The sequence below is a fragment of the Octopus bimaculoides genome, chromosome 5 (assembly GCF_046866305.1).
Source record: "Octopus bimaculoides isolate indiv1 chromosome 5, ASM4686630v1, whole genome shotgun sequence".
NCBI lineage: Eukaryota > Metazoa > Mollusca > Cephalopoda > Octopoda > Octopodidae > Octopus > Octopus bimaculoides.
This window is the reverse complement of record NC_142932.1, coordinates 29,830,436-29,843,823: the sequence shown is the minus strand read 5'-3', so window position 1 is coordinate 29,843,823 and position 13,388 is coordinate 29,830,436. Positions and strand designations below refer to the sequence as shown.

The following is a 13,388-nucleotide window of genomic DNA, read 5'->3' as shown; positions in this document are numbered from 1 at the left end:
AATAAACCCTCATAACGTTTTTAGTTTTTGGAATTTTCAGAAAAGTTTTGCGAATTTGTATTCTACACACGGGAATTCACATGATCATGCTAAAAAAAAAAGAAAGGAAATGGTGCGTGATTTAAAGCTTATTTAGCTATTATTTTTAGCACATCTCATGAACACCTCATGAGTTTTAAGCATTTAATAAGCGAAAATGAGCACGTGGGTAAGCAGGTGGGTAATAGCTTGGCTTATTACTATGGAAACAAGCACCCATATGTATGTAGCTTTCGAATGGCTAAAATTACCCCAAATTTGCAAACTTTAAAAGCTATTAACTCTTTATTTATTTATATATGGCAAAAATGAATTTCCTGTCAATGATTACCATACAAAACTACACCAATACATCGAATATGAAATCAATTGAAACAAAATTAAAGAAATTGAAAAGTGGCCGCCAAACAGAAACGATTCCAATAATAAATAAGTGAAGAACGAATGTATAGCAAGTGTGTGTATTTGGCAAGAAAAAAAATGATCATCTCGAAATATAACAATATCTGTTTCTTATTCTTTATTGCCCACAAGGAGCTAAACATAGAGGGGACAAACAAGGACAAAGGAATTCAGTCGATTACATCGACTCCAGTGTGTCATTGGTACTTAATTTATCGACCCCAAAAGGATGAAAGGCAAAGTCGACCTCGGCGGGATTTGAACTCAGAACGCAGTGGCAGACGAAATACCTATTTCGTTACTGCCCACAAGGGGCTACACACAGAGGGGACAAACAAGGACAGACTAACGGATTAAGTCGATTATATCGACCCCAGTGCGTAACTGGTACTTATTTAATCGACCCCGAAAGGATGAAAGGCAAAGTCGACCTCGGCGGAATTTGAACTCAGAACGTAGCGACAGACGAAATACCGCTAAGCATTTTGCCCGGCGTGCTAACGATTCTACCAGCTCGCCGCCAATATCTGTTGCAGCACATGATTTTACATCAAAAATCTTGTAAAAGAAATTCGTAAACGTAACAAAAATTTTTCATTATATCAAAATATCTTTTTCTTTCCCCCAAAAAGCTATGCATACAGGATTTCTACAATAGCCATATTTTTGCAGTGTTCAACTGTGATCCATGGCATAATCACCTACAAAGTGTAGGACATCGCCGTTTCACGAAATACACGGTCATGACCGTCGATTCTTAGTACGACCGTCATTTAACTATATTAAACATCTTCATTGTTTTTTTACAGTCGACTGTTCTTTGTTCTGACTAAGAATGTCATCTGATCGCTCGTATTAAATATTATTGCACACAATCATATTTCATTCAACGCTACTTTGTGTGACTCTAGTTATTTAATTCCTGCTTGACCAAGCTTTTCGCACATCAGTATATCTACTATTTAATGTTCTAATAAGTAAGAACTAGCGTTCGTATAGAACCGTGAAAGAGGAATTCAGTATCCGTAGTTAATGATGCGCAATACTGCATAAATGCATGCGTTCTGCAATTCAATGATGTCATTGGTAGCCCCATTGTGCTTTCATACATTTTGTCTGTGGTGAATATTATCTCCTGAGACTATTTCCATAGCGAAAGGTCTTCTCAAGTCCAAGTGTGCACGAATGTGTTAAGTATGGTTGCACTCGATTGTGTGTGTATGTGCGCATGCGTGTGTGTATGCTAGCACAAAGGGATTGCTTACGTGTGTATGCAATCTTATCCAAATATTATTGCCCACGTAGGAAGCAGCAATTTGAGCAATATATGCTAAAAAGTTTCCCAAAAAACATATCAACACTAGCTGAAGAGTCAGGAGCATTCTTCTCCCAGGAAAGCAACATATCTCTGAAGAAAATATTATTCGTGTGCAGAGGGAATGTGTTACGTTTGTTGGATGTTACTGTATGTCAGAAGAACCGTGTTTTTGTTGATAGCAATGCATGAAAAAAAGATTAGATAAGCATATTGAAATGCATACACACACACAAACACACACACACACACACACACACAAACACACACACACACACACATTGTTGTGTCGACGCCCCCAGACAATGAAGTGGGCTAGCCCAATACGTAGATATAGAGGGAGACACCTAGACGTCAGAGTAGTTGAATAGAGGTCATCCGAACGTGCGATATAACACACACACACACACACACACACACACACACACACACACATATATATATATTCTACATACAGCAGTTGAAATCCTATCTACAGGTTACAGGTTTTGACATTAGTTTATCACCTGTTACATGAGAGATTCTCTCCTGAAGGTCAGTAATAATACAAGACTATGCCCTCAATTTCTTCAGATTACAGTGATGAAACCTTTGAACAAATCTACCACTAAGTATATTTAATCTGAAACGAGAAAGCAAGTAACAATATTATCAGGTTTCGGGCGATACTGGAGAAACTTCCTAGCAAAACTTCAATGCCCACAAAACGCTGGTGATTTTTTGCCAATTACAAAATATTTCTGTTAGAAAATCATTTTCTTAATATCTAAATCGTAGCCTTGAATTTTCATTATGCTTTGAACAGGGAAAAGAATTTGCGCAATAGAAATCTTAGTCATAAAGAATGCAACCAGAAGCAGGGGACGAAATTGATTGAAAATGACGCTTCTGGTAGGAAAAACTAAAATTCTTTAGAGTAATAGAAGCTAGAGTGGTTCCGTTCGTTAACTGTGCTGAAACATTAAAGTCAAGATTATGGCAATACAAATGAGTTTACTAGAGGTCTCTGGTGTACTTGAAAATTTGGTTTACGACAGTATCATAGCTAGAAGTCGAATGAGTGGGAGGGGGCACCTGCCCCGGGCGTCGCTTTTATGAGGTTGGTACTTTTGGGTCTACTGTATAAGCCTGTAAAGGCTTGTGGAGGCCCGAGGTGGGTGGCACACACTCTAGCAACTCCACTGATGAACGGTTTGTTTAGGCAACCGATTGACAAGAACCATTTGGATTTATCAGTTTGGGTTGAGAAATATTTAACATCGTTAGTACTTACCATTGAGCATGCCGGAAAAGGCTCAATGTTGTTGGCACTCCGTCGAGGGTTCCAGTTGATCCGATCAACGGAACAGCCTGCTCGTGAAATTAACGTGCAAGTGGCTGAGCACTCCACAGACACGTGTACCCTTAATGTAGTTCTCGGGGATATTCAGCGTGACACAGTGTGACCCTTTGAATTACAGGCACAATAGAAACAGGAAGAAAGAGTGAGAGAAAGTTGTGGTGAAAGAGTACAGCAGGGTTCGCCACCATCCCCTGCCAGAGCCACGTGGAGCTTTAGGTGTTTTCGCTCAATAAACACTCACAACGCCCGGTCTGGGAATCGAAACCGCGATACTATGACCGCAAGTCCGCTGCCCTAACCACTGGGCCATTGCGCCTCCACAAAGGCTCAATAATAGATTTCTATTAAACACAGCAATACGTTTTCATGGGGATACTTAACATACAACAGCAGGATAATAAGACGATGTTCCCATGCATGTGACAGAAATTGTCAAATATATGTTTCATTTTTTTTCAAGACAGTAAGACGGAATTTGTAAGGTGTTGCAATCAAGAAAAACTGAGAATTGTACGAAGTATTCTAGATTATGTATCGTGTGTACCGCTAAGCTTCTTGTCAAGTCTCCTGTTCGATATCCATACTGAAGAGCCATAGTGAAGTACTGATTCATCGATTGCTTTAAAGAACCCCCCACTTCAGTCTGTCTAGGATATTCCATGCTTTTGAAATCCCTATCTGGGCATCTTTTTCTGTTAAAGCAATGTCCTTTCCTACATAGACGAAGTCATCAACTATCTACAGATTAGCACCATTCAGAACATAGCCATCACATCGTTACGTTACAATCCCTATATTCAGTTTTACCAGCATTGACATACAGACCTATTTGTGCAACTGCATTCTCGGATGAAGAAATATTTGGTGCAACAGAGGGTCTCTTCAGAACTAGATTCAAGAACCACAAGTCCTCCTTTAAATACAAGGGACGCTAAATGTCTCATCAATAGTGAGGCATATATGGACATTGAAGGAAAGCGCTAGGCATTACAACATCAAGTGGAGGCTACTTAAAAAGCAGTAGGAGTTGCAGGCTCTGCCTGGCTGAGAAAAAGAGCATACTAAAGAGCTTTCTTCACTTATGTACCTACATATGTTATAAAAGGGAGGTTTCCTCCTCCTTCCTCCATAAGTGTAAATTTGTGCATGTTCATGATGTGGTCGAACACACCATGAATATAAGCATTAGAGCAAGCCTATGGGTTTTCTCGCAACCGAAATCTCAGGATTAATTTAAGTTGGGTATGACATTAATTTGATTTCATACTCAACTGTGACATAAGCATACATACACACATATACATGGATTTTGGTCCGGCCGATTTTATTCAGGTTGCTTTTACAAGTGTCTTAAGTTTCGTGAACCGAACGAAATACCTTCAGCCCTCCACGTGCATAGAGCCTACGCATACCATTACCTTCGAGCTTTTCTGATGATTCCCGAGATTTTCCTCTGGTTAGTAAATGGCCGTTATGAGAACTTACTGTTGTTGTTGTTTTACTTCTCAGAACGTTCTGCTTGTTTTGGTAGATTCTGTGCAAGCGGACGGCAGCTTGCTATCAGAGGTCTTACAGGGTTTCTTTCCGAACATCATAAGCTTTGATACTTGGTTAGGAGACATTCAACATCCAAGTACCAATCTCAAAATCCTAACTGAGTACGTGCACATGGAGATGTGCGAATATCTCCTTGCTTTGTTATTACGTGATGGTTGTAAACGAGTGTCACCGTCATAGTCACGTTGACCTTCTTTTCCAATCTTCCGCGGAAACATATACTCATCCACGTGTAAATTATTACGTTGCTGGGAAGCAGATGAGTGTTGGGGAAAAGAAAGGCATCAATTTGTAGAAAACCTGTCTAAATGAATTCCTCCTGAACTACGCAAACATGTAAAGATAGATGTTAAAGTAATAAAGATGAGGATAACAAGGATGATGATGACGATGGTGACGGCGACGATGATGATGATGACGATGACGATGATGACGATGATGATGAAGACGATGATGATGATGAGTTAGAAATATGCTATAAATTTATGCTAATTCCTTTTAGTGTATGAGAAATATGACAAATGGAGATTTTAAATAGTTTTTCATTGACTTTAGTTTTATTATGTACGAAAGAACAATTGCACAAATTTATTAGGTAAATGACATGAGATTGTGTGACACCGGTAACATTCAGAAAATAATTGAGAAAAGTAATGAAAATTTGGAAAAGAACGCAACTCAAGTTATTATTGTGAGTAGTAAACTCCAGAATAACAGTAAATTTGCTGTCATCAGTATCATAAATAATTAAGACGTTTAAACGTTCATAGAAAAGTTTAGTGATTTGGTTGAGCGATAAATGAATCCGCATTAGGTCTGCAGGCGTCCTTCCAAGGGAAAGTAAATACATATATGCATATGCATATATATATATATATATATATATATATATATATATATATATATATATATATATATATATAGAGAGAGAGAGAGAGAGAGAGAGAGAGAGAGAGATAGATAGATAGATAGATAGATAGATAGATAGATAGATAGATAGATAGATGGAGATATAAATGTATAGTGTATGTATATATGGTATTAAATACCTTACTGGATATCTTATTGAATACTGGAAGTTACAGATCACACATAAATGTCACGCTAATGGGCATGATAACCTTCTAAATTTTGGTTATTCATTTTTGAATAGTTTATAAATAATATTGCCATAAATTTTGAAGGGAAGTGCATAATTTATATATTATTGATTTCAGTAATTGACTGGCAGTTTATTTTATCGCCATACGTATGATGAAAAGTAACGTCGATCTCCACGGGATTTGAGCTCAGAATGTAAAGATCTGGAACAAATAATAGAAAACATTTTCCGACGGATTAACGATTCTAAATCATATTAGATTGGAGAAAATATTTCTTGATGAAAATAACACCTGAAGACGTTTTAGTATTACATCTGGATTGCTATGATTACAGCAGTTATCGATGGCTAAGTTTGATACGAATGCCATTGGAAGGTTTGAGTACTAAGTCCAAAGTTGGCTCCAGCTCTCCTATTGTCTGTGTCGTTTCAAGATTAAATCTTTGGATGATTCGTGATATTGCGACTTTCTCCTCTAAGATGGCGAATCTCTGACCTGAAATCACAGGGAATAAATATTTTGAAAGTACTTTTGAATTCATTGGGTCATAGAAAATTTTAAAAAAATTAAAGTAGCTTGTTAGATCAATCAAATTTTTTTAATGCAAAATATCGTAAATGCATTAATAAATGACATTTACATTACTGAAGCAGAATAAAAGAGAAAAATATTTGCATATATTCTTATAATATTTACACAATAAATGGAATAAAATTTATTATGACCATAAAGGAGCTACGCATCCTGTTGAGTATCCTACAAAGGAACCCCATTTTTGTTGCTTATATTTACGACCGTACTCTTTCAATCACTACCTAACATTCGTGACCAAAGGTGAGAATAGGCAAGGAAACCGATTTGAAGATAGCAAGTTGCTGTCCCCAAGCCTTTCTGAAAATCGACTCACTAAAAGAGAAATATTTTTTTAAAAAATGGATTTTTTAAAACACTTCCACCAAATCCCTGTCAAACAACAATAGCAACAATAACAACAACAAAACTTACCTATGCAGTTACGAGGCCCTGCTGAGAATGGTATAAAGGCATGCGATGACATGTCGGGATCTTCTAGAAGAAATCTATCAGGATCGAATATGTCTGGGTCTGGAAAGTTTTGCGGATCTCTATGTAGAGAAGAAATCATTATGGAGACAGGAGTACCCTTCTTTACTTCATGATGACCTGTAAATATAATTTCAGCATTTTGAATCTTAATCACTTAAATGTAAGATTGGTTTCAGATTTTGGCACAATGCCAGCAATTTCGGTGGAGGGATTAAGTGGATTAAATCGACCCCAGTGCTCAACTGGTACTTATTTTATGGACCCTGAGAGGATGAAAGGCAAAGTCGATCTCGGTAGAATCTGAACTCTGTCTGCCTTTCTCTCTGACTACATACATACATACATACATATACACACACACACACATACATACATACATACATACATACATACATGCATACATACATATATACATAGATACCGCGATGCGTTATCACGGGGGTGTGAGCTCGAGTCTCATAGCTGGCCGCCAACACTTTTTTTCTGCAAAATAGGGGTAGTTTATCCTGTTCAGGCTATATTATTAGCACTATCCTGCGTTTAAGAATCACTTCTTTAACTTTCTAACACATCTCAATGCTTCTAAAGCAAACTTCGCTTGTTTGTTTACTTTCATCGTAATTTGAATTTATGAGAGGAAGAAAGCGAGAAAAAAGATAACAAGAAAAGGGAGAGAGACAAAAACAGTGAGTGAAAACAAAAGTGAAAAAAGGGTGAAGGAAGTGAGAAAGACAAAGTGTTAGTTAGTGGTGAAGATAATGTGATGGGTGGATGTTACTAACTTATCAAACTACTATCGAGAAGCCACCTCACTGGGTTGCCATTCGTGGTTATCCATCATCATAAGAAATAAACTTACCAATTTTGAAATCCTCAGCAGCCAGACGTCCAATTGATGGTACAGATGGATAAAGACGTTGGACCTCCTTAAACAAAAAACACAGTAAATATTATTTTCAATTTATTATTAAATAACAAAGTATTTCATTTCTTAACTTCACTTTTGTAGATTTATGTAAAAAGTCCTTAACAACATTTATTGAATAAGATGAAATAAAACTCATTCAAAAGTTACTACTATTCAATGTAAACTTAGCCTCTTATCCCTCGGAATTGAAAATATAATGTACCAGTTAAATATTGTGGGCGATGTAATCGACTAACACCGACCCGTAACTTTCCGGCCTTGTAATTCTGTGAGAAATTATTGTTGTGTGCAGGGTGGATCCGACTAACGCTTGAGTCCATCGTGAAAATAGTCACGTTGCTTTGTTTTGGACAGAAAGTATAAGATGTCGTCCTTTGTTTGATGGCTATTGTGAAAGAGATCTGAAAGGGCTGGAGTCTGGTTCAGACAAGATGGTTAGAAACGGACCAAGAAGAAGTTGTTCTTGAAAGGTCAGGAGGAAGAGGATAATGCACGCAGTGATGATCTCGTTATACTCTCTCTAATAATGATCGCAGGAACGCAATGAGAGTGATGTAGCTCCAGAAATATGTACTGACGAAACTTAAGGGGGCGAGCTGGCAGAAACGTTAGCACGCCGGGCGAATTGTTTAGTGGTATTTCGTCTGTCTTTACGTTCTGAGTTCAAATTCCGCCGAGGTCGACTTTACCTTTCATCCTTTCGGGCTCGATAAATTAATTACCAGTTGTGTAGTGGGGTCGATCTAATCGACTGACCCTCTCACACCAAAATTTCGGGTCTTGTGCTTAGAGTATTAAAAAAATATGTTTAACTTCTATTTTGTTATATTTACGAATGGAATTTCTGTTTACCTTGATAACGCATTCCAAATAGACCAGTTTCTTAAGATTTTGCAGTGTGAGTTCATCATTTTCCTCTTGAATAAAAAGAAAACAGAAAAATATTTTATAAACATAGAACGATTTTACAACAACAATAATAAAAATAATAGCTCATCTAATACTTAGAGATACTTTCTAAAAGCCTTTCACGCATGTTTTACTTGTTTCCGGCATTTGAACTCCTGTTAGAGTTCGCCCTTCAAGAATTTCAGTCAATTATATCGACCATAGAAATTAGCGTTATATTTACTGTGTTATTCAGACACATGAGTTTTGTATACATTGAATCAGGCATGTATAGGAAATACAGCCAATGTGAGAGTATCATACGAAACACAACCGCTTGGAATTAGGGTTAAACGTTAATTCAATCCTCTAAATATATCCACTTGGCATTACTGTCTATCTTGACATGTTAACTTGTTTGTAATTCTAATAACTGGACAGAAATATTTAGAATCGTTATCATTATATATGAATAAAAGAGTAATTTTTGAATATTTCATTTCTGGAGGCCAAACACTTTACTTCAAAAAGCTTTAAAACAAAACTGCAGTCCTAGTTCCAGTGAAGACCATGTTTGGGAGTGTGGCAGCTGAAAGTCGATCAGCTACTCACAGTTCTTTGCCAAGAAAGGAAACCAGGAATCGGCACTTCAACCCTTGCATTGTATAGAGTATGAAAGTTGGGTAAAAGTTAGAAAGTTTATATTCACGAGGACATTCTTGGAGTTAATGTGGATCAACTAAACAGCAATTCTGGAGGACTTTCAGACAAGAGACTACGAGCAACCTCAGTAAATTCCAATCCTAGAAGTGGTAACGGAGTGGAAGGGGAGTGCTAATTCCAAATAAATACGGCAGGTAGCCAAGCACCGTCAACCGAGGCCTCTCCGACGCTTGTATAGATCGGTAAAACTATTTTAAACGTACTCGTTCATTTTCGAACCTTGCTGTCATATTGAGTTATGTGAAACAGGTCTGTCATCATGTTCAGGACGTGTCCTGCTATCCCTTGTGTCTATTGTAAGATCTTCCTGCTGTCTTCCTTTGACTGGGAATCGCAAATCTTGTTCCTTTTCCAGATAGTCATGGTGAAAGGGATTGTATGGTGGACAAATTGAAATGATTGAATGCAGACACTTCAGCCCCAATGAAGAACATCATTTTTTCCAAGTTCCTCTTGAAATGGCCTGTACGAATTGACATAATCTGAACATGCACCTGAGGGCCGGAAAACACATCTGGTAAAGATAATCTTGGATTTGCTAGTTCCCTGTTTGGCTCCTGGTATCTGGCCCTTTCATTTTGTTCTCCATACATATTTTTTTATTTTCGTAATAATTCAGTATAAAGCCCCAACATTTTAAAAATAATTTGACCTTGTAACGACCTGATCATCCGTCACCACTGTGGCAAATACAGGAATTAATTATTTTCAAATGCTGATAAGCATTTTGTCCGGTGCAGCAACGATTTGTCCTGCACGCCGCTTCAACATTTGCAAAATATTAATCACAACAATAAAACGAGAGTTTGTATGAAGTTCATAACTCACCATAAAAATCATCGACTTCTTTTTGCAACTTCTTTTGTACATCTGGATAAGCGGCTATGAAATATAAAGTCCATGTAATTCCTGCTGCCGTTGTATCATGCCCCTGGAGGAACAGCGTAAATATTTCATTTTATTGGATAGTGAACTGTTTCATTATAATTCGGAAAGTCAGAAATTTAGAAGTAGGGTTTGGGGTGGGAGCTTGTCGATTATATCAACCCTAGTACTTCATTGGTACTTATTTCCTCGACCCGAAAAGATGAAAGGCAAGTTGACTTCGGCGGAATTTAAACTCTGAATGTAAAGACGGACGAAATACCGCCAAGCATCTTGTCCGGTGACACAACAATTCTTCCAGGTCACCGCCTTATGAAGGGAAATGTCTTGATTAAATATGTCAATTAAGATCTAAGACGCCAATTGCTTCTTTTCCATCCTGAAAGGCAACAGGGCTTGGTGTATATATATATATATATATATATATATATATATATATATATATATATATATATATGTAGTGAAACTACCTCCCGCCATTAGATACAAACTACTATCGCCATTACATACAATCTTCTCATTTAAATATAAATAAATGCGAGCGTAGTAGAGAACCCATTCCTTGTCCATCACGTGACTGATCATTATTCGAATCGGCAATTTCTTCGAACCGTTCCCGCCAGAACGCAAACTGACCAATCATGGCCCCTAATAAGGTCACGTGATAGAGTAAAATTCTGAAGCCTTCGGGAGCCCATAGTTTGTTATAAATAGCTTTAACTCATACCCAATAATTCGTCTCGGTCCAGTTTCTCTTTGAGAACTGTTCTGTGTACCACACGACAGCAGCAGCAGCCAGCGACCACTTCAGCAGCTTCGTCCAGCCACGATGACCTCCGCCGTCGCCATATCAGCAACAAGAGTCTACGACTACTAACCAGCACCTACCAAGCAGCCTCTACGCTACCAGCGTCAACACGATTTACTATGTACACCAAACCAAACTCCGCGGCACATCTCTCTCTTCGATTCTGTTAGGTGACTCAGCTTCACCACGGTAAATAAACAGACAAGAGTTCTTAAACAGACAAGAAATTCTCAGCCAGCGACGAACATCTGTATAACAAGAATCACGGCCCGGCATCGATGCCACGACATCACAACTAGTGATCAGCACTGCCGCACTCAGCTTCTCCTCACTTTCACATACAGAACTTTTCCTATAGTGTACTAACGAACTGGTATAATTGCTCACGTGTCATTTACTGACTCTTTCTATCTGCTGTAATAACTCACACATGTATCACTCACATACACACTTTTCTTTGTATGACGGCCTGTCTTTGATTATGTTATTATATGTCGCATTCACACTCTCACACAGACATACATCTTTAACGCTACAATAAATATCTCTGTTATTCATCTTATACGGTTGTGGTCTTTCATTACTGGTCATCTATGTTATCGTCACATAACATATCATGTATATCATCATTTGATATATATTTGTATGTTCGACCGTGTGACACGTTTAAATAAAAGGAGTCCTCTGTTTTTCCATTCGTCACCATTTCTCCTTTTATGAGTTCGCACGGTCGTCCCTTACATATATATATATATATATATATATGGCTGATGGTCAGAAACCTCGTACTATAGCAATCGGACAATAACGAGAAGAGATAAGAGGTTTTTATGCTCCGCCGTATTTCTCACAAAATTATTCTCTGATATGTGAGTTCCTATCATTTTAGTGTGTTTCTCTTTGTATATGATGTGAGGATTTCTTTGTTCTTTAAAATATCACTAGAACGGAATGATTTTGTTATAAGTTTATCAGAACTATTGATAAACATACTCCAATTAAATTGATAAAAGATTGTAACACAATAATAAATTCGACGTATGAATTATTACGGACATATTTCAAACTGTAGTGTGATAAACAAATGATTGTATTTTCATATATTTGCTCGACCTGTTACTTATACTTAGATTATGGATAATAACAATATTATCTACCTGGACATCGATGTATGTAAATACAAACGTAGTGTATATTGAATTGTCGGTGACAAATTCCACCTGTAAACTGAAGTTAATAGTAGTTAACATTTATAGCCTTGAAATATTTGAGATATTTAGCTTTTTAAGGAATGTTAATGTTCTAAATAAACTCACCTCGAACATAAATGTGTCAACTTCTTCCCTCAATGATTTCTTGTCTATTTCCCCTTTGTGAAAATAATCAAGCAGTGTATCTAAAAAAGCCATTGTTTTCTTTCTCTGTGTGTCCCCATCTTCATTATCAGATTTTTTCTTCGAGTTTTTTAGATAGAGTGCACTGCGTTCTTCAATCATCTATAACAATTGAAACAAATTGGGATAATGTTGAATACCAAAGAGAAAATTAATGATGCACTGGCGTATGCATGTTTAGGGTTAAGTTTACTTTACGACCGTGTATTTCAGGGATCGATCTCACTGCACGAAAGTTTGGGTAAGTGTCTTCTTTTCTAAGTTTAGTAAATTGTGTGGAATACTGTCGTTTATATCTGTGAATGGCAGATTTGCTTTTCGTAGCTGACGTATCGAAAGGGCACAGAAACTCGTGCCTCCTACGATCAAGTGGTGTCATTTACAACTCAGAGTTTGCACAAATATCTTGGAGAAGAAATTTCGGATCTTTTTTAAAACGGGGGCCACATTTTTCATTAACGAAACACTTTGAAACTTGGAACACTGGTAGAATGTGTCATATAAAACATCTTTTTCTCTTAGTCTTCTTAAAAAAAAAAAGAAATCCATAAATTATTCCATGTTAAAGTTGTCGTATTTCTGTAATTTCAACCAATCACTGACGTCCATTCAGCCGATATACATTAAGTGCCGACTACATAAACAAACGATTCTGAAACAATTAACCCTAACCCTAACCCTAACTCTAACCCTAACCCTAAGGTTAGGGTTAGGGTTAGGGTTAAAGCAAATTTAAAATGAAAAAAAGCAAATAAAACGAAGGTATGGAGATTAAATACGCTTTACATTGCTTAATGAGCCAAAGGAGTAAATGTAAACAACTGAATACTTGTCAGTGATTGGTTGAAATTATCGAAATAAGACAATTTTTTACATGAAATAAATTCGAATACAAAAATATTTTTCTGTTCTATAACACAAAATAGATAAGTATACGAA

At 37.1% G+C, this 13,388-nt stretch overlaps 1 protein-coding gene across 2 annotated transcripts in view; it reads right to left on the bottom strand.

Moving 5' to 3' along the window:
* Positions 1-5,183: 5,183 nt before the first annotated feature.
* LOC106876144 (cytochrome P450 4V2) overlaps positions 5,184-13,388 on the bottom strand; it is a 36,320-nt gene continuing 28,115 nt past the window's right edge. For both annotated transcript variants that reach the window (XM_052967871.2, XM_014924567.3), the window contains exons 7-12: positions 12,372-12,551; positions 10,191-10,293; positions 8,604-8,668; positions 7,683-7,749; positions 6,764-6,940; positions 5,184-6,253 (exon numbers count right to left, since the gene is read on the bottom strand). In XM_052967871.2, coding sequence (XP_052823831.1) covers positions 6,096-6,253; positions 6,764-6,940; positions 7,683-7,749; positions 8,604-8,668; positions 10,191-10,293; positions 12,372-12,551 — 750 coding nt within the window. In that variant the 3' untranslated portion in view covers positions 5,184-6,095. The remainder of the gene's footprint in view (positions 6,254-6,763; positions 6,941-7,682; positions 7,750-8,603; positions 8,669-10,190; positions 10,294-12,371; positions 12,552-13,388) is intronic.